General features: G+C 42.2%; 2 protein-coding genes and 1 pseudogene across 2 annotated transcripts in view; 1 reads left to right on the forward strand and 2 right to left on the reverse strand.

Annotated features, from left to right (window-relative positions):
- Positions 1-5,838: 5,838 nt before the first annotated feature.
- LOC147428320 (uncharacterized) lies at positions 5,839-11,416 on the reverse strand (annotated as a pseudogene).
- A 687-nt stretch (positions 11,417-12,103) lies between these two features.
- LOC147428321 (translocon-associated protein subunit alpha-like) lies at positions 12,104-16,339 on the forward strand. The gene is made up of 8 exons (XM_086497323.1): positions 12,104-12,255; positions 12,673-12,795; positions 13,152-13,202; positions 13,287-13,375; positions 13,493-13,570; positions 14,201-14,404; positions 14,534-14,605; positions 16,036-16,339. Exons 1-8 carry the CDS (start codon positions 12,186-12,188, stop codon positions 16,102-16,104), a joined length of 756 nt encoding a protein of 251 aa, XP_086353449.1. The 5' UTR covers positions 12,104-12,185; the 3' UTR covers positions 16,105-16,339.
- Positions 16,340-17,653: 1,314 nt separating this feature from the next.
- The window catches only part of LOC147428322 (Dynein light chain type 1 family protein), a 47,873-nt gene continuing 44,064 nt past the window's right edge, over positions 17,654-21,462 (reverse strand). The window contains exons 3-4 of the mRNA XM_086496573.1: positions 18,039-18,144; positions 17,654-17,955 (exon numbers count right to left, since the gene is read on the reverse strand). Of these exons, the coding sequence (XP_086352699.1) occupies positions 17,873-17,955; positions 18,039-18,144 (189 nt within the window). The 3' untranslated portion in view covers positions 17,654-17,872. The remainder of the gene's footprint in view (positions 17,956-18,038; positions 18,145-21,462) is intronic.

Below are 21,462 nucleotides of genomic sequence, written 5' to 3' on the forward strand. Positions count from 1 at the left end.
TTTCTTTGTTTATTATTAAGAAAAAATAAAAAATTCCATAATCCACACGAAGAAAAGACTGATGAGAGGCCTAAGCACTACAAAGAGAAGAAGGTACAGGAAAAGGATGAAACTTCATGAAGTATGTCTCAGCAGCCACTACAACAGCCGAAGAACTTGTCACAAGCAGTGTCAACATGCAACCGACAAGTCATACAAGTCAAAGTCGAGTAGCTAAGCCACAAAATGACTGAGGTGTTAGTCCCAAAGCTTCAAGTAATATTCTATGTGGTCTAAGCGTCTTAGCTATTCTAGGTACTGCTCAAGCTGGAAGATTTGAGCATATTTACGTTGTGTCGCTCATGCTGGTATAGGTGAGCAAAAGAGTCGAAGTCTAAGTACTTAATTCTAGTGAAGTGAAGGAGAAGGTCCAAAAGACACTCACGTACTAAGCACAGTGAGATACGAGTGGAGAAACTTCTACATCGAAAACCCTTCTTGGAAAGGTGGAAGCTATTGAGACATCTTTTGATGTCACATGTGCTACATTTATTCCTCGAAACACCCATCATTTCCTTCATTCACATGGCATGCTTTTGTTGACAAATTTCTCATATGCATATAGAGTGTCCCATAATTGGCACTTGCATCAGGCACTCTTTCCGTGTTTCACCCAAGCACTCACCTTTCATGAACATGTACTTCACGTTCAACTGCTCAACTCCAATAAGAGCGTATACCAAAGGCATTTTTTTTCCCACCGGGTTTTTTCCCTTTGGTCATCCAGGTTTTAGACCCTAATCTATAGACACCTATCACCATCCTCTTGTACATATTCCTTCTACATCAACAATAAGGAAATGCTACTCAAATCAATTGACAAATGAATTGGAGCACCAATTTTAGATCATAGCATACTTCTCCTCCATGGCGAGTCGAAGAATGGCGTACAATGACAAAGCTGCAGACAACACTAACAACATGATTGCACAGGAACAAAGAAGTCCCCAATGAAGAAGAGCATACATAAAAGTAATCAGAGGATCTCAAAAGATGAATGGCTACAATGATAGACGTCCGCTCTAATGGATCATAGTTCTTGTTGTGGTTCGACAAAGATACAAGCAGTGCAACAGATGAAGCCAAAACGACAGCAAAGACCACATCGCCATCGACAATCAGGTCATGTCGGGGACAACATGAGCGCGGAAGGGGGGAATGTTGACCGCTGGGTCAACAACACAACATAACTCAAGTTTCGTACCGAAGTCTTATCTTTTGCGAGTTATGAAATGCTGCGGATTATGGCTATAAACATCATTTGTAATGAGTAGTTATTCTAGTTTCAGAAGCCGGGGTGCAATGGCACTTCCAGATTGTAAATACAAAGCCATTTGACCCTTTCAACCCCATTTTTGGTTAAACCTAAGGTAGCCTTAGTATATAAGGTACCTAGGTCATTTTTGTAAGAAAGACTTTTATCATAATCAAAACTTAGCGCTGCCGTCTACTGTGTGTGAGAGAGAAAGAGAGTGAGCGTGCTTCATCCTCTCGCTACGCCCGGCTCGCTCAACACATTGGAGATCCGACTGCACCATTGTTGTAGGCTCGAGGAGAGCTACGCAACAACGCCAAGCATTCCACGCGAGACGAAGTGCACACGCCGACGCATCTACGATCTATTTGTGGTCGTAAGTGTATCAAACGATGTCTGTTTTCTGCATGCTAGTAGTCTATAGAATCGTGGCGACATAAGCTACGCATAGGTACTCATAAATTTCAGTTTCAAGCACTTTCAAAATTTTGCTCTGTCATCCTACGCGTTTTCCGCAGATGGGTTTAGAGTGAGGGTTTTGAGTGTAGAAGCTTAGGAACAGGTGTATCCTAGTGAGGGGATGGTGTTCCTTAAGTTTCGTACGAATCTGGCATGATTAGGTGAGTTACCTTCCGCATGTGTGTATGTGGCTAGGTGGTGTAGTTGAGAGCAGTGAGGTTCTTGATTGTGGTTTAGTTGGCCTTCCAGAGTGTTGTATGTGTAGGATGGTCTCAGCCTGACAAGCTAAAGAGATTTCCTCCGTGTGCCTATCATGTCACCTGTGTCCTCGATTGACATTATGTTGATCTAGGTAGTGTTTGCATGCACTTCATGGGTGTGTGAGTCGCTCCCGTCCAACAATGTCAAGCAAGCCCCATGAAGGATATATGGATCTTTGAAAAAAAGAATACTTTTAGAAACAGGTTCTCCTTCATATTGGGAGACTTATCCATGGTACTACGAACTTACACTAACAATGTGACAAAATGACTTAATAAACTTTGAGTTGGCCAGCATAGCTTTGAGGACTTGGAATACCTTAATAAGAATTGCTATAGACCTATTCAAAATAATAATCAAGTTTCTTATCTACTTTATTCCAATAAAGAAAGGACACTCATGATCTTAATATATTCAATCAAATGCAAGGAACACCCCATGCTTTCAATGCTATTGAAAAAAGAAACAACTCATGCATCAAAACTTACGCACTCCACACTAAGCCTAAAAACAAGCATTGTTGTCGAACTATGCACAAAAAACTTGGACATTCTTGATGGATTAGTGAACGATGCAGAAGGAGAGTACAAATATTTCACCAAAATAATGAACAAAACAATACTATGGATTCATTCCTCTAACCCTATTGTCGGGAAGAAAAAACAATATGAAAATCAAGCACTATATTCACCAAGCCTTAGCAAACAATGGACTCCAATAGAACATATGGTTCGTGAATTTCAAGTTAGAAAAAACTACTTAAATACAATTTCAAGATTGCAATTACAACCAGCTAGTGCCCGAACAATTCATCATTCACAAGGTCTTATGTTGCAAACACTGGCCTTCAATTCTGAACATATAAGAACACATGACCTTGCATACACATCATTATTTCGTATTCAAGATCCGACTAACATGTACCTGCTTGAAATAATACAACCTTCCCATATCAAAGTTGATCGAACCGTGTTGGAAGAATTGCATTGCCTACAAGATCAAGCTAAATGGATATCCACCCAAAAGTCATTAGACTTACTCAAAGACACATATTATCAATCAATCTCTAAACATTGTCTCTTTCAATAAACACATAACAAAGATTACAACAAATTCCATCATAAGGGCATCACATGTGTTTGCAAGAGACAAGGCTAGCAAAAATAATACCACATACAATGTTAGGCTTTCTACAGCACCAATTTAATGAAAAAATGGGTGTCTCAATTCTCCACCAAAAAACACTTATCCACTTTGATTATGCGAGTATCTCTCGTCCAGGAATTGAGATATTGCAGACAACCATTAAGTTCACAAACAACAAATCATCAAAGTAATCTCTCTTTATAACTCACCTTCGAAGTCAATAACAAATTTAATGAATGCATTAACATCATTGCTCGAACGACACATTGTGGACATTCCAATTATTATCTTAGGTGACTTCAACATCAACATTAAAGTTCCTAACACTTCATACAATCACCTTTCCTCTTTTCTAAATAAATTTAATATCAAACAATTAATAATAGATGTTCCAACTATCCATGGATCTTCTTTAGACCACATTTGGGTTAGCTCAACAATCTCCAACTATGAATCAGGGACCAACTTCATGTATTAGTTTGATCACTCCACAACGTACATTATGCCTTGTAACCAACCCTAACATTACCACTCCCCATCCTTTTCTCCTCATGCAGGCCACCGTGAATCTTCACCTTGTTTTCCAAACCAACAAATAAAACTCCTATTTTTAGTCGGACACAAAAAGGATACTCAACATTAACTTGTCAAGCAATTTACCCATACTATCTATACTATACATAATGCAGCTTAAACATTTCAAGCAAAAAGAAGGCCTCCACGTGTCATGCATTGGTTCACTTCACAAAAATCTAGACCAAACATCTAATGTAAAATGCAAAAGTGAAGGATCATATTTGACATGTCAGATTTTACATGCAGAGGGAATCTATACTAATGCAGCTTAAAATTTTCAAGCAAGAAGAAGGCCTCCACATGTCATGCATTGGTTCACTTCACAAAAGTCTAGACCAAACATCTATACTATACATAATGCAACTTAAAAATTTCAAGCAAGAAGAAGGCCCCACGTGTCATGCATTGGTTCACTTCTCAAAAGTCTGTGTAAAGACCAAAGACTTTCAATTGTACATAGAATAAATGTATAAATTTAGTTTCACTCCACCTAGGCAAGTAAAGATAATTTTGGTGGAGATTTTGTTATTTAACAAAAATTGATTTTTAATGATATATTTGGCTTTGTTTTATCAAGGGCCTTTTTTCAAGACCAATATTGACACCTTTTATAAATTTGTGTAAGTTTTTATTTTTAAAAGTGGTTAGAAAAAGGAGAGGGTTCGCATGTCCGCGCATCGATTTAGGTCGGTCTCGCTTTGAGGGCATGCATTCAAATGAAGGGGTTGTTATCTACATTATTGAGAGAGAGAGAGAGAGAGAGAGAGAGAGAGAGAGATTTTACGATTGAGCTCATGGGGACTCCTACTCACCAGGGACACCCTTGCCCTTTAAATTTCCAACACATTGTTATTTTCTTAATATTATCATGTATTTTCAAAAGAGTGGCTAATATTTTTTCCATACAAAACAAGAAAAATGCCTTGAAATGGGTACAATGTTTGACAAAAAAACAACCCTAACATTGGCATCTTAAATGGGGAGAGAGATTTCCCAATTGGAGGGCCTCTTATCAATTCAGAGTTATTAAATCCTTTTTATTTTTGAGAGTTAAACCATGTGTCACCCTAAAAAATCTATAATTCTATACTATACATAATGCAGCTTAAAAATTCCAAGCAAGAAGAAGGCCTCCACTTGTCATGCATTGGTTCACTTCACAAAAGCCTAGACCAAACATCTATACTATATTTGAAGCAGCTTAAAAACTTCAAGGAAGGAGAGACCCTCCATGTGTCACATTATGCTTCATTTCAAAGAGAACTCTTAAAAAACACTAGTATGATCGGCCGCCTCCAGCGGCCTCTCTCTCTCTATCGCTCCCCTCCTTTATCACACGCCCTAACAACCCCTCTCTCCCTCTTGTGCATCATCGTCGAGGCTGCAAGGCACATTGGATCTGACCAATCTCACCAGATAGAACGTTGAGGCCTCTTATGTTTGTTCCTATGATAGTTTTGCCATTCCTTGAAGACTTTAAAATGAAAGTGAAAATTTATGTTTTCTAAAAACTGCCTTTCATGTGTCTAGAGAATGGTAAAAGTTGTGTCGTGAGCCAAGCTTAGCATATCCAACAACAATCAGGGCATTATAAATTGTTGCATGCTTCCAAAGCATTTCAAAACGTCATCATTGCATCAATGTTGGGGATAAACTAAACTATTTTGAATTCCTAAGCAACCCCATTGATCAAAAGATATATTACCTTATAGTCTTAACCTCTTAATATAGTCTCATAGGCAAAATGGTTTGAGGCTTTTTTTGAAATTAGGGCAGAGGACGATGCATGTGCATACGTCCCCCATGCTTTTTCTAATCGCTTGCATTAGGACTTGATTGTCAAGTGCAGCAAAAGCTTTTAAAAGGCGATTTTGCAATGGATAGGTCTTACAAACCAAGCCTTCCTTGGGTTTGTCGTCCTTGATGACAGAGGTAAAATCAAAGATAGGAGCTTGAGCAAGTTGAAAGAAGAGGAACATCACAGAAGCAGTGGTGATTTTGCTACATCTAGTATATTTGAAGATTCTTACACTCAGTTTCCTAAAGCTCTATAGGATTTAGAGAAATTTTTTGGGTGGAATTACACTAAACCTAGATTTGTCTCAAGCACTAATTGGAGACATTACATGCATATCATCAAAGGCTTGCAAGGCCTCTATGAATTTAGAGCTCATTGCATCAGCGCCATGCGCTTGTGGATGCCCAACCGAATGCCCTGCATTATGTTGCATGTTCACATGGTCCTCCGTATAATCAAGGGTCGTGGCATGAGTGCCTGTATCGCTTGGCGCCGCGATGGATGCTCTACACTGGAAGAGTTGGATGAAAGGTGTAAGCTTGTATTCAAAATTGAAGCAGGGTAGCTGCGGCATGTGATGAACACGGTAGGCACCACTCTGGCAAGCACATGAGAGCTAAGATGCCGATACGTGAACATGTACATATGCAAGAGAGAGGGGTCGCAAGTGAAAAACGTGCAGGCAGCTATGTATATCATCATCAGGGAATGTTCTCCTAGTTGCAGTCGTGTCGTAGCCCCAAAAATCGACAATCCATTGCACTTGTTGCTGGCATTGCACTTGTTGATAGCGGCCGTGTACATGCTACCACCAATGACGCAGCCCTAGTTGCAAGTGCCATCCTCTCATTGCCCTCCTCCTGTTGGGAAGTGCCCTCATCCTATCTTCCAAGTTGTTGCCTTCCTGCTCGCTCAGTTCCATATGATGCATTTGCTGCTGCAAGTCAAATCGTGCCATTGCCTTTGTTGCTGCAAGTCAAAAAGTGCAAGTAGCTTTCTCCCTACTCGCTGGCACCCTGAATTTCTCCCAATATTATTGTGTGTAGCGGCGCTCACCCTCTCTTTGAAAATCCAAGCAAATGACTGGATGCAACTCACCTTGAGGTAAAGGCTACGCTGAACTTATACAACTAACAATGGGCGCTCTGCATGGAAGACGCATGGGCTTCTTACTTTTTTGCTCCTGCTTGTTTAACGCGGGAGACTTTAGAGAGAGAGAGAGAGAGAGAGAGAGAGAGAGAGAGAGAGAGAGAGAGAGAGAGAGAGAGAGAGAGAGAGAGAGAGAGAGAGAGAGAGAGAGAGAGAGCTGAGCTGCTGAGAAGAGCCAGTGTCTATTGGCAAGCAATGGCTACGTTCCCAGGAGGCTTGTACACAGGGTAGCAGGTAGGAGGGTTGCTCACAGGGCATCTCCGAGGTGAGGGCTGATGCGAGCAGGCAATGTGTAGGGACGTGCATGATGAACAACAAAGGTGGACGGAGGAGGCCATGCGTAGAGGCAAAGCTCGCAGGGAGAAAGCGGAGGAGGCCATGGGCATAGGTGGCAAGGACAAAGCCAGCTCGACGTAGTGCTCTATAGATCGTGCCAATCTGTTGCAATATCCCACAACCCACTCACCCACCCCCAACTCGAGACTTGCTCCACTTACCCGCAACCCGAGACATGCACACTCAACATATCGGCAACCCGAGGCTGTGTTGGGCGAGGATGAGGATGGGAATGCCACTGGGCTGCTTGCTGTGCCACGAAGGCCAAAAGGTTGGGGGTAATGGGAGCACCAAAGGGAGGGGAAGGCCCTGGCTCTGCAGGCATTTGCAACCACGTGGAGGGCCACCCCTCTCTCTTTAATATAGATATAAGATTTAATTAAAAATTCAAAAGTGAAGGGTAAGTACTAGGATGGTAGAAAATGAAAATACTTTGAGGGAGTCTTGAGTGTGGAAAGTCAAAAAGACCTTAGCACTCTATCTAAATTTATAATACTTAAGCCTATAGTTTTTGGGAGGCCGTTGCACTCCAGCCCTCAGTTTCAAGGCTGACCACTTTTAGTTTTGAAAAACATTTGAAGGGTGGCCGTGGATTTCTTTTACATTTTGAAGGCTGTAAAAAAAAAAATCTCCATGTGTTGCTCAATGAACCTCCCTTGGGAGGTTTGCATGGACCTTCTATGTCGTAAATGATCTTTGACCTCAATGCTCGAAATTCAAAAGCTAGATGCATGTATTCGTGTGTGTGTGTGTGTGTGTGTGTGTGTGTGTGTGTGTGTGTGTGTGTGTGTGAGAGAGAGAGAGAGAGAGAGAGAGAGAGAGAGAGAGAGAGAGCCATTCTCTTGATGTGTGTAAATAGAAGAGACGAAGTCGACGTGCCATTCCCCGAGGTGTTGGGGCATTGCATGAAGACTTTTCACATTTACATTGCATTAATGAAGTACATTGAGCTCCAGAATTCAGCAATAGGAGTCCAACAATTTGTTATGGATGTCTTGCACACAGTATGTGTGTGTGTGTGTGTGTGTGTGTGTGTGTGTGTGTGTGTGTGTGTGTGTGAGAGAGAGAGAGAGAGAGAGAGAGAGAGAGAGAGAGAGAGAGGGGGAAGGAGAGTAAGCATTGGCTTTCCAATCAACATTTCGACAAAGCGACAATAGACGAAATCCACAATCGAGAATCAAAAATAAACAATCGACATCGACATCTACGAAATTGAGAGTTGACGCAATTTGGAAAGTTCAATCCGACAAATTCAAGGCAAAAGATGTGCAAGCCCAAGGTAGGAGCAGATCCACGGTGGATGACGGGAGGGAACTCTAACAATTCTCGGCTATTTTTGAAGGTTTTTATGCTAGATTTCTTTGAGCTTTGTTAGTTCTCTTGCCTTTGGATTGACTTGGAATTCAAAGGTGAATCTCAAAATTTATAAGTGGGATTGCACTAATTCTAGGTTTTCCCGAGAAGCGTTTAAAGGCAAATTAGAGTTTTTGAGGCAAATCTCAAAATTTTGTAAGGGGGATACACTAAATCAAGTTGAGGCATAGTGCTTTCTCCTAAAAACTTCGAAAACTTTCATATGAGAAATTTTAGGGGCAATTTGATTATATTTAAAGGCTTTTACACTCAATTTCTCTATACTTTGTAGGTTTCCTCACCTTCAAAACTATAATTTAGAGATAAATTTCAAAACTTGCTGGTGGAATTACACTAAAATGAGGATTTTCCAAGCATTTGGCTATACTATACCTTTTTTCTAACATTTTAGAGGCAAATTTAATATATTTGAAGGTTTTTGCGCCAAACTTATCTGCACTTTGTAGATTCTCTAAACCTTTGTAGTTTCTCTTTTTGTAAAAAAAAAGAGCTCCTAAGCGCTTGATTTGAATTAACTCAAAAAGAATACATGCAAACCTTGGCATATCCTTTGCATAGGGGTCTCCAACCATTACAACATATCCACACAGTGACCCAAAACATACCCAAACATTTTTGCAAGTACACTATATTTCTATCAAGAACTTCTTCTTCTCGGCAAGCCACTTCCTCCTTCTTGATAAAATCCATTTGCAATTAGAGATAAATCTCAAAAAATTTAGATGGGATTATACTAAACCTAAGCTTTTTCCTCCAATTGTTGTGGGTGTCCTAACATTCAAATTAAATCTTGTGAGCGTGTGTCCCTTCCTATGGATGGAGAGAGAGAGAGAGAGAGAGAGAGAGAGAGAGAGACCCTTTTCTTGGTACCCAATCCACTCTCTTTCTTTCTTTGCCTCCCCCCCCCCCTCCAAGCCCTTTCCTTATGTCATGTGGCAAGGGACTCCAAGGTGCATTATGTATACTTCATAAAATTTGTAGGTGGGATTATACTAAACCTAGGTTTCTCTTGAGCACTGGGGTACACAATAGATTTTTTCTATTATTCAATAGTCCATTATCTATACTCTTTATAATGGAGTTTAAAAAATTAGAGGAAGGAGAGGACCTCCCCGCGTTGTTTTTTGGTTGATTTGCATGGCCTATTGGAATCAATGACAATGTGCAAACTGTAATAGTCAAAATTGTGTGTGTGTGTGTGTGTGTGTGTGAGAGAGAGAGAGAGAGAGAGAGAGAGAGAGACCATGTAGACTGTGCAAATCACCTTTTTTGACAATGTGCAAACTGTAGTAGTCAAAATTGTGTGTGTGTGTCACACACACACACACACACACACAGAGCTCAGCCACTAGCAAGTAGACAGAGAAAGAGAAAGAGTGAGGTGGCTCATCGGGACCAAGACCAAGACCTTTATCAGGATAGCTACTAATGATCATGTAGAGGTGAATAGGGGACAAGCACTATCCATTGGTGGGGAGTTCTTGGTAGTAGAAGATGGGTGTTCAAGGCAATAGGTGTGCATGGGTTTGCTTGAGCCACTAAGAGTTTGGAATAATATTAAGAGAGTAAAGAGCTAATGGCATAGGTGGGAGAAGTTGTAGCCACAACTTGGACAAACTGTGTGTGTGTGTGTGTGTGTGTGTGTGTGTGTGTGTGTGTGTGAGAGAGAGAGAGAGAGAGAGAGAGAGAGAAAGATGTAGGAGCCCATTTCATTGTCCAAATTTAAGAGACGCATTCTTCTCCATGCTCTCTCTCACCCCCTCCCCCCCCGCCCATTAGGAGCGATGGCACTTTCCTGTACATTAGAGCAATGTGGGGGCTGACGTATTGAGAGATATCTATCTGCACGTTATGGTGGTGATGTAGTAATTGAAGCAAAAAGTTAAAATGGGTCCTTTTCTTACAATGGTGAATACAAAAATAACTTAATTGGGGATGCAAGGATGCAGAGCATCTTAGCATTGGATGCATTTGGGCTTCTTCTATGGCTAGCAATGTTGTTTTGGCTTCTAGGAGCCATTGCCGCCAACTACTTTAGCTTCACATATTTGGAGAAGTTTTAGATGTTTTACATCTATCCCAAGACATGTGTGTGTGTGTGTGTGTGTGTGTGTGTGTGTGTGTGTGAGAGAGAGAGAGAGAGAGAGAGAGAGAGAGAGAGAGAGAGAGATAGATGTCATTATCGTCCTCAGAGGTCAAATATGACCTATGGGACCAAGAAATGGTGCCTCTTACCGAGAGGGTACATTGGAACATGACTAGATGCGGATACAATAAAGTTGTGACCTACGTCACTTAGGGAGTGGGGGGAGGGTGGTCTGGGAGTCCTTGGAACTTGAAATTCCTCAATAATGGCCTTGCCACCTCGATAGACGGCCCATTTACCTGGTGCTTGAGCATCACGCACCTTTTGGAGTTCTTGTTTCTTGATTTTGAGTTGAGCGGGGGTCAAGGCCTCGCTGATCCAGATTTTGGAGCCCTTGAGTAGTCGAGCTTGCTGTAAAAGTGCTTTGCGAGCCTCTTTGTGTTTGAAGACGAGGGTGCCTTGGTTGTTGTGGTGGTGGTGATGGACCTTCTCGATTGTGTTGGGATCAAACTCGGTCAGGTGAATGGCTTGGTTGAGCTTGGCTAAGGTGGAAGTGCAATCATTGTCCTCCCACCAAGTAGAGGGTAAGCCCCCGATGCGGAGAGATAGCGCCAATCTTTTTTGTCGGTGACGTTCTTGAATGCATTCTTCTACCTTGGAAGATACGACGGTGGTTGCTTCATTGACTTGAGTGGCAAGATTTGCCGTACTTGCGGTGAGCATGTGCTCAACTTCCTTTGATTGGGCAACGATATGCTCCGTGTCGATTTGCTTTGTGACTCCAAGAGGGTGAGGCAGGTCTCCAAGGCCTCAAGACACCCCTTGAGTTCCGTGTTTTCATCTCTGAGTTCTCGGAGTTGCGCTCGGAGGAGGTCTGTTGGATGGACACAAAGAGGCGTGTCGGCTTGATTGGTGTGGAGGACTTCTCTCGTTGCATCTTGTGGGAATGAATCCTTGGATGTAAGGTAAACCTTAGTGGGCAAACTTGGAGAAAGGTTCAGAGTGTCCGGGAAGGCTAAGTCGGCAGGCAGCACGAGGAAGTGTTGAGAGGCTCAGACTGTCGAGGAAAGCGAAGCCGACAGGCAGCACGAGGAGACTAGCACGCCAAACAGTGAACTGTACTGTCGCAACAGCGACGAGAGGGAGAGATCCAATAGCCATGATGTTCTTGGCCGCAGCAACATGCGGGTCACATACTAGTTCTATTTACACATTAACTAGGCCAACCAAGCAAAAGACTAGTTGCACTTTGGGTCCACCTCATTGCACATTGGTCCAATGACTCATGTCCAGCTTTGTGTGCTGACTTAGGCTGGATACACACCAACAACGCGCCTGCCCATCTCACCATGGGACGAGCGGGCAGCGTTTACAGACTGCGCAAACCAATATTTTATGTATTTAATTTCGCAGCCATACTTCAGCCAGCGTTGGTTAGCTGATTGGTTCAGCCGTCCCTTTTCAGACGTGGGGTCCGCGGCTCAACCCCTGCCCATCTTTGGACGGGGGAGCTGCGCCGCCCATCTCATGTCCACAGCGAATTTCGCGCAGCCTGTACTTTTTTGACATGCCCCTGCCACGCTGGCGCTCGCAATGCCTGCCCATCTTTGGGCACCCCGGTATGTAAGCACCCTTAATAAGTCTTGTGGAGAGCCTGGGCGAATAAACATCGGATCGCCCACTCCAATTGACTTTGTTATTCCAACATGGCCAGATCTGGGCTCTTCATTGCCCTGCTGTTGCTCGTCTCCGCCATCGCCTCTGCTACTGCCCAAGGTTCGTGATTTTACTCTGTTGAGAAGCTTAGAAAGAAAAAGCTTAAATTGCGGAGATCCATTACCGCGTTATCGCTGCCATCCTCCAGCTTTTGGAAGCCCGCGATTTGGCAGTTCAGGACCCCAATATTAAGCATTACTCTAGTGGCTTAAGGATTTGTGGGTTTTCATTGTTGTGAAACAATACAGAGGGTTCACAATGGAAACACTAACATGTGGAGTTAGGTCTTGTCCTTTCAATATCTGCCATGGTTCTGCTTTTAGATGCAAAGGCATACCGCCTTTACACTGATCAATCATTCATTGTGCCTTTATCTTTCAAACTACCTGCTGCCACCAACATGTGTGGCATGCTGTTAGAATTCATAGAACCGAGCTCAGACATATTCATGAGAAAATCTGCTTTCATGTGTTGCAGGCCCTTCCAATGATGAAGCAGTAGTCACCACGGAAGAGTCACGTGATTTTTTCGAGAATGCAGATCCAAACCCAGCTCCAGGCGTTGATACGGTTGTTTATTTCCCAAATAATCCTGATAAAAGTAGGTTTTCACCATCCTCCCTTCGTTTTTTTTCTTCAAAAGATGTGCTTTGTATGCCATTGTATGAAGTTTGCCCAATCAATATTACATGAGTGCAGCATGCTTGCCTATTTGCATATTGAGATTTAGAGAGTTTTATATTTATTGCACTTGTGGAGAGTTGTTTTGTTTTTTTTACCATCTTTATACGATGATTTTCGCCGTCAAAAGCATTTGCCTCAATGTCTCATGGTTCAAACATGGTCATTGCTGTTGCAAAGTCTTATAATTTCACTATTAGTCTGTTGTAATCTTTTTCTTCATATGATCGACTGACTATGGGACATATTGGGCATGTTTGTTTTTTGTGATGCCAGCGATACGTGCAGGGGAGGAGACAGAAATTCTTGTGGGAGTTTCAAATCATGGTGATTATCTTCAAACAATTTAATGCAGTTGTTGTCCATTTTTGTGGGCTAGTAAATTTTATTTGTGTTCCCTTCTGAAAACAGGTGATGCACATTTGAGTGTCCACTCGGTGAAAGCCAGTCTGCACTTGCCCTATGATCACAAATACCGTGTACAAGACTTCAATTTCGTGGTGCGTATGTGAATATGTCTCTTTGCCTTTTTAAGATATTTGTGGTAAAGGGATAAGTTTAATTGAATCATTACATAAAAGGAGCCTTATCAATTTAATGGGCACTCTTTTATATAGGATTTTGGGAATGCAACGGTACCAAAATCGGCCCAAGCGTCATTTCCTTACTCCTTCACTATCAGCAAGTATCTTCAGGTATCGTTTTTCAGACCATAACATGTGAACATAGTCGAGGAAACATCTAAATTTTCTTGTGTTATTGTTGTGTCTTTAATTTCTCTTGCACATCCAGCACTTTTGCTTTGATGTGTTTCATGTTGTTCTTTTGACCAGTGTGATGTAATGCCCTGTTTCGTGGGTATGAATCTTGGAAACCGCGAAGCGTGGGAAACATTTGAGCAAAACCTATGAAATACTCAACCTCCATGATATAGACACACACACATATATGCATGTATGCATGTGTTGCTACACACACACACACACACATAACATACATACACACTTATATACATGTGTGTGTGTGTGTGTGAATATATATGCACACATATGACACACACATGCATATACACACACATTTATTTCTTTATTTAGTATATGTGTACAAAACCAGTTTCTCTTTTTCTATCCTTTATGAAACGCTTCAAAACCTCAGAACCCTGAAACGACAGGATCACGAAATGTCTCATTTGACACTGTTTTCCACACTCTAGTACATTCGCTGAGCTCACATGCTTCCAGGTTGAATGTTGGCAGTGACTGGTAGTGTTGATTGGCGTTTGAGTTATATATGAAATCTGAATTTTTGGCTGGGTTTTGGTGCAGCCTGGTTTGTTCGACCTGGTTGCCACAATCTTATATGAAGTTGATGGAGCACCACACCAGTCTGTGTTCTACAATGGGACAGTGGAAGTAGCGGAAGCAAATGGATTTGTTCGTGGCGAAACTCTGTTTCTCATTGCACTAGCGTTTGGCATCATTGCCCTGCTTGGCGTGTGGCTGACAGGCCGGTTTCAAAAGCTTTCCAGGGTGAGCTCTTTGTCTTGTTTTCATGTTTTCCAGGTTCATATAGTTGTTGGAGCGCTTCCCCTACAGCCTCTTTATTTGCTTGCTTGTTAATTACGTGTGTGAAAATATGGCTTGGTTTTGTCCTCGCAGAAAACACGAAAGACGAAGAAAGTTGAGACTGGGACCCGCGGTATCGACACTGTTGACAATGAGTGGTTGCAGGTTCTCTCTCTCTCTCTCTCTCTCTCTCTCTCTAATTCTGTACATGTATTATTTATAGATATGTCCAGACATATAAATGCATAATGTGAAGTTTTGAAGATTGTGTTTAAGTCTCTGCACTTCCCTCGTGTCCTTCGCGTGATTGTCTCTGAGTTAAATTTTTGTATTAAAAAAAAGAGGAATCAATTAAGTTTATTAATCTTTTCTATTTAAAGCTTAAACATGGTGAATTTGCTTGCATCTGAGAGCCTTGACAAAACTCAATAAGTAGACCTTCATGTTGATGGTTACTCGTGTGGTACGTTTAAGCGTCTATTGGTACCTTGGTCCAAACTTGCTCTTGAAGAACAATATTACCTGCCCTATGTGGTGCCAAAATCGGTGTCGTTTGTGTGGTGCACACATTGCATGTCATGCATTTCAAACGATAATACATTATCAAGTAGTGTGCACATGGGTAAGTAACAAAGGGAAAAAAAATATTGTCTCATCTTATTAGCAGAAAACCTCATGGGAATGTGGAACAAGTAGAACGAGACGCCATTGCATTAATAACCTTATTATGAAAAAGAGATTGTTATCATGCAAGAGAGCCATAGAGCCCCCCTTTACTTTGCCATCATGGACACGTGCATGTGACAAACTTGCCACAACAGAAACATGCACTATAAAACTTTTCCCATTTAAGCTGAAAGGATCTGCCCTTTCAGAGGATCTGCCCTTTCAGAGGATCACTTAGAAACTGTACATTACAGATGGAGTAGGCACATCAGTGTCCTTTGTAACAGGAAAACTTGCTAGTATTTCATCCAGCTTGGGTGGACGTTCAACTTATCCCAGTTGTACAGCCAAAAGTGGCAGCAATATTATGATTTTGTCCATCGTCCCTTATTTTAAGGGACGTGTGGGGAATCATTGTGTTGCATGTAGTTCAGCATCAGCATCCGTTTTAGGGGACTTGTACGTGCAACATACAGCATGGTGATTCCCCCAGGGTCCCTTGGAATCATGCAGGGTGGACAGGATCCTAACAAGCAAATTGATAATCCTTTGTCAATCTCTAAGTTAGAGCATGTGTCATCTGTGTATTGAAAATTGATATAGACAAAGCAAGCTCTTGTGAAATTGAAGGAAACCCCACTTATAGCTTGCGTTTTGGGGTAGAAGGTTGTCCTTTTGGTGACATCTTGTGCAAAGGGCATTTTGCTTAAAGAAAATGGACATTGCATCCAAAGCATATTGTTTCAAGAAGTTGTAGAGCTGAACACGAACCTCAAAGGCTCAATGGATGGTTTGTGTCCATTTCTGCACACATTACTCACTTGTTGAAAATACATGCATACATACATTGGCATGTCATTATATGCATAATTTTTTTTTCTGTCAATGCTCCCGTTCTCAAACTCAAGCTTTTGTATTTTATTTGGCAGGGTACTGCATTTACACAAAAATTGACTAAGAGCATTTCCCAGCCCACTAAATCAAGGAAGAAGAAATGAACCTGTTGGGGTTCCCATTGCAGACATGAAAATGGGATGTGTTTTGTAGGCCAGGTCTTAATCTCATTTGATGCTTTTGTTGCATCATCACGGCAATATGATCAGGACTAGAGCTCACCTTGAGTGTAAGTGTATTGTCTGCTTGTTGCCCCCAAAATGGGGTGTTTCAAGTGCAGTTTGACATTTACGAGATCTCAGATGTTTTTCTGGTTATCAAAAAGCGCAGTTATTATAAGATTTAAGAGTTAGTCTTTGTTGCATCATTATTGCAACATGTCCATCTTGTGTTGGGTCTAAATTTTGTGAATAACAATTCTCCATCGACGGAGGTAGTGTGAATGTATTTTTCTCTCTGAAGATAGAGCTCTGGGTAAGACTTTGCATGTTACTTTTTTTAACTGAAGTTCTGTTTAACTATATGGCACAAAGTGCATGTTCTTTGAATTGTGTTATGGAAATTTTTTAATGGATATACTACAAACGGATTGAATGTGAAGAAAGAGGTTGTTCAAGTGCTCAAAGGTACTTTTGGGCAAAAATGAGTTAAATGTTCGACAATGTCATCTACTTTTCAGAAGACATGTTCCTGACCTACATCAAGCTTTATCAAGCCCTGGACAGTCAGCCTTCTAGTTGATCTTTGCAAAATGTTTGAGCAGATGAGGTAAATGTCATATGGTAAATGTTCGAGCTGTCAAGATTGTAACAAAGCAAAGTCAAATGGCACATTTGCTTGTCTTGCCTTGGTCAGGGGTTGAGGGGGTCTTGCCACCTATCTACTCGCCATTTTTCACTGGGATTTCCACCTGCAGCCAACCAATGAAGCCCACCTAAGCCCTCATAATCCCCTGCAGCAACCTCCAATTATCATTGCCAACTTGGAACATGTAATCAGTGTCACATCAGCCTCTTGAGCCTGTGCTCCTCCCTACGAACACTTGCTTCCCTACCTCAGTTGATGCTGACTTGCCAGCATCTAGTGTATGGCCCCGCTCCCCCCTACAGCGGCAGTTGGGAACTTGGAACTAGTTTGTCATGTAGGGAAAAGGACAGTAATCAGAACGACGGCTACTGTCTTTTGATGGGGGAACCCTAATTACAAGGGAAAGAACACTAGCCATCTAGTGGTCACCATATGGGGTTTTGCTCTGATTACTGTCCTCCTTACATGACAAACTAGTTCCAACAACCCAAAAGAAACTTTAAACAGATTTTGAACTGAAATAATTATAACATACATGCCTGAGTTGTGCCTCTTTACACATTCGAAGTAGCATCAAGAAAACTTACAAAGCAGTTGAGCACTTTCCATTATTTCTAGTCAAAATTCGAGGGTCCATATGTCCTTGGCTCCCATATTAAATATACGAATGGCAACCCCAAAAACTGTCTTCAATGGAGGTGATCTTTACAAACTTCATTACAGGTTGGTATGCTCTTCTTATCCAAAATTTACCCAGAAAGACATGCCTACATGATGATAATACATTGAAGAGTTGCAGAAACATGAAAGGAAGCACATGTTACAAGTTACCTTCACAGAAACAAGAGTCATGAACTAGCCATCATATATTTCATGACACTGATCACTTTACATCAAACAACTTTTCTGACTTTTGACAGTTCAGAATGTTTTGCTTTGAAGTGGACAAGTTATAGTATCATATACTACTGTAGCTAAGAGTTAACAAGCCTTTTGAAGGCAAAGGGGTCATTTGTGGCCAAACTTCTTTTATAGAGACCAGGCCGAGACGTGTTCTGGAGATTGTCAACCAGATTTGAATAGCAGGACTGCAACTTGTCCGAGGTAGAAGTACACAAAATGCTTTGTTTCGTGCGTCACGTAGGACCCTGCAGGGAAACCAGAGACTCTTCAAACATAACAGTATTAACAAATTTTGAGGATGCTTTATCATGATGCGCTGAAAGATTACCAAAGTTACGGCCAACAATGCAATGCCATGTTGGATTGTACTTTTTGTCGAACTCTTTCTTGATATATGCCGCTATATCTTTTTCTACATTGTACTTGTCAAGTGCCTTCAACCAAGAACCAAGTCAAAATACAAAACTAGTTGAATCCACTCTTATTTAGGGATTAAAAAAAATGATTAAATCCTTCCATGTTTTCGTTCTTTAAAATGTGTCCATGAGGGTCATGTTATAAACTTCTTGCACAGCATCACATAAAAGGTTGCTTTGATTTAAAAGGTCGTACAAGAAATGCACCCTTCCATATAAAGTGGGAGCATGATTGAAAGTCTGTATCACCATCTTTTCTAATGGAAAAGTCGTTCAAATAGTCTACAGTTCCATATCAACAGACGGCTCTCAAAGATTATTAACCTCATCGCCAACACAGTCACAGGTGCTGGGGATGCTTAAACGAATATCACCCAGATGTACAAAACGGGGAGTTCAATGTGAGGGCTATGTGTACATCAAAGTGGTCTGCATGAAGAACGTAAAATGACCCACTGGGGAGGTGCGTAGTGCCACGTGATGTGTCCATGGTCCAGACTAAAAAGGACTGAAGGTCTCGAAAGAGTGTCTACGCCTCTCCGCTGCCCTGGAGAACCCAGCTGAAGTATCCCACTGGCTGTGAAGAGTATGCAGCAGCTCAGTCCAAATGTAGAAAGACTGCAAACCCAGAATGTGAGCACAATGAGCCTTCCACAGGGTCCAGAGAGTGATGTTGTATATCGTAGTAAAAACTACATCCTTTTCAGAGAGGTCCAACTAATGGACAGTATCTGGAATCATCTGTAGGGTGCCCGGTCTATATCCCAATGATGTAAGCATATCAGAGAGCCCAGAAAAAAAGTGTGAGACCCCGGAAATAAAGTGTGAGACCCCGGAAATCGCAAAAGCCATGCAACTACCCCCCACGTCACGAACCCATGCGGCGTTTAAAGGCGCCCAAGTCATTAGGCATTTTCTACGCGGCTGGAGGTACAAACTCCAAGGTCATTCTTCGAGGATGGAGTGATTTAGATTGGGGTGGAGATCCACATGGCCGATGATCAACCACAAGGAACACCTTTTCTTTCGGCTCAAGAGGAATTTCATGGAACAGTAAGAAACAACCTATAGTTGCCTTATCATTCACAGATGCGGAGTATAGGGTTGTTTGCAATGCTATATGTGAGTTAGTGTGGTTGCACAGGCTACTCGATTGGCTTGCCACAACAAACGACCACGATCTACTCTGAGAGAGGGAGTTGTATAGCCGTGCGAGGAACCTGGTTTTCCATGCCCGGACCAAGCATATAGAGATACAATACCATTTTGTTCGTGAGAAGACCTAGGATGGCTCTATTTGACTAGAATATGTTCAAATGTTAGATAACCCTATTGATATCTTCACCAAACCTCTTCCACACGTGACATCTCATGCCAACTCCCTTGGACTTGTTTCCCGTCTAGGAGCTGAGAGGGGGTATTGAAGAGTTCAAATTCCTTTCCGGTGGTGGCTCCAGTATCTCCAAGGAGCATATTAGGGAGCGGGAGTAAGGGCTGTTTTGTGATTGTGCCTGGCCGAATCTGGTAGACACCTTTTCAGCAAATCATTCCAGAGTGTTGCCCACCCGTCTCTACCGTTTCCAAGGGTCAGAGTCTCCAGTGTTCTATAGTTGTGCTACTAAATGTGTGTACTAGGTCCTTTATAGTGTGTGTTCACATTTATTAGCAGTATTAGGGCCATTTTTTACCAAGTCGTGGGGTTTCATGTTGGATAGGGCAGGGCAAAACTGGAGTCACAAAGAAACCAAGGAGATGACCTCCAAAACTCTAACACCCCCTCTCAGATCGTGGGTATACACAAGAAGACCAGGAACCTGGGGCTCTTAGAGTGACCAAGAAATCTGTGAGTCTAGCTCCATTGCATCGATCACAAAACTCTATAGGATATCGCAGGTGTCAAAGGTCCAGCGGAAAAGGGTGAATCGGGTGGTGATCTTGTTTGCAACTGCAAGCAAACCTCTTCTCCCGACCGGGCATCCAACCGATCTCGGGTCTATCGTGACAGATTCCAAGTGACCTCCTAGCACGTACTACCCACCGAATGGGCACAGGTGCACAAACTGCAAGAAGGCCTGTAGTATAGGATGTCAACACGTAGAGGAAGCCTCGCGCTAGAAAAAGGAGGAGAGATCAACGGCAATCTGCTCAGAAAGAGGGAGGTCGCTAGGGCTAAAAAAACGCTAGAGAGGAGAGAGGAAACGCTAGAGAGATAACATGCCAAAAAGTAAAAGGAAGGGGGGATGCATATATAGGGCAAACTCCAAATTCTATCTAGATCTTGTGACTGAGGGCTCTTTGTGGCTATACCCGGCCTTGTGAGTTTGTTGTGCGCGGAGCCTTGTATTCTCTTGTTAGCATATTGCCCCGCAGAGTCTCTCTCTCTCTCTCTCTCTCTCTCTCTCTCTCTCTCTCTCTCTCTCTCTCTCTCTCTCTCTCTCTCTCTCGTTACCACATCTTCCACTACACTTTGACAGATTGCTCCTAGAGATGTATACAAGACCACACTTAGGACATCTTTGGGATTGGACGAGTTTTTGGTGATGCCACTTGGGCCCTCTAATGTTTCTGCATCATTGTTTCCTCCAAGCCAAAGCTAAACAGAGAGAGCATCTGACATGAGTGTTTAGAGCGTTGAGGGAATATAGATTGGTGATCACTTCAGAAGAGAGTTCATTTAGAAGAGCTACACTTATTGGGACAGAGTGTTTCATCCAAGGGTGTTAGCATTGTTCCAGCCAAGGTTGAGACTATCTGCAACTATAGCCTATATAGCAGAATGTGCATGATGTGAGGAGCTTCTTGGGCTTATGTTCTTATTGGGCTTATGTTCTTATTATTGGCGGTTCATCAAAAAATTTGTAGAGATATCTTCACCGTTGCAAGCCCTTACTCAGTAAGGTGTTACCATTTAGTTGGGGACCTCCACTCCGCATGTTCCTCTCTCTCTCTCTCTCTCTCTTCAGGGAAAGTAAAAGGAACCATTATTCAAGCTAAAGGCAAAGATCCCCGATCTACTAGTTGTTTTGGACGGCAATCTGGGAGAACATTGGCACATGGTTGCAGTTCTCGTCCTCGTTCCACCCACAGACAGCCACCCACAGACAGATGGGCAATTTGAAAATAGCCAATTCAATGGTTTTGAATTTGTTGAAGTCTTCTTCTTTGGATCAAAAGACTAAATGGGAAAAGTATTTGCCCTTGGTGGAGTTTGCCTACAACGACACACGAGAAAGACACCATTTGAAGTGTTCGAGGGTGCTAAGAAGCTTCTTCAATTTCTAAGCACCTAAGACAAGATTCTTTTGAAGCAGGTTTTTGAAACAAACTCTAGAAGGC

This window comes from Adiantum capillus-veneris, chromosome 23, assembly GCF_014529385.1.
Source record: "Adiantum capillus-veneris isolate H3 chromosome 23, ASM1452938v2, whole genome shotgun sequence".
Taxonomy (NCBI): domain Eukaryota; kingdom Viridiplantae; phylum Streptophyta; class Polypodiopsida; order Polypodiales; family Pteridaceae; genus Adiantum; species Adiantum capillus-veneris.

Bases quoted from the DNA above. Each gene is read 5' to 3' on its own strand.
- LOC147428321 (XM_086497323.1), top strand. From the start codon at position 12,186: ATGGCCAGATCTGGGCTCTTCATTGCCCTGCTGTTGCTCGTCTCCGCC. The intron at 12,256-12,672 runs GTTCGTGATTTT...CATGTGTTGCAG, and splicing joins CGCCTCTGCTACTGCCCAAG to GCCCTTCCAATGATGAAGCA. The intron at 13,203-13,286 runs GTGATTATCTTC...TTCTGAAAACAG, and splicing joins TGTGGGAGTTTCAAATCATG to GTGATGCACATTTGAGTGTC.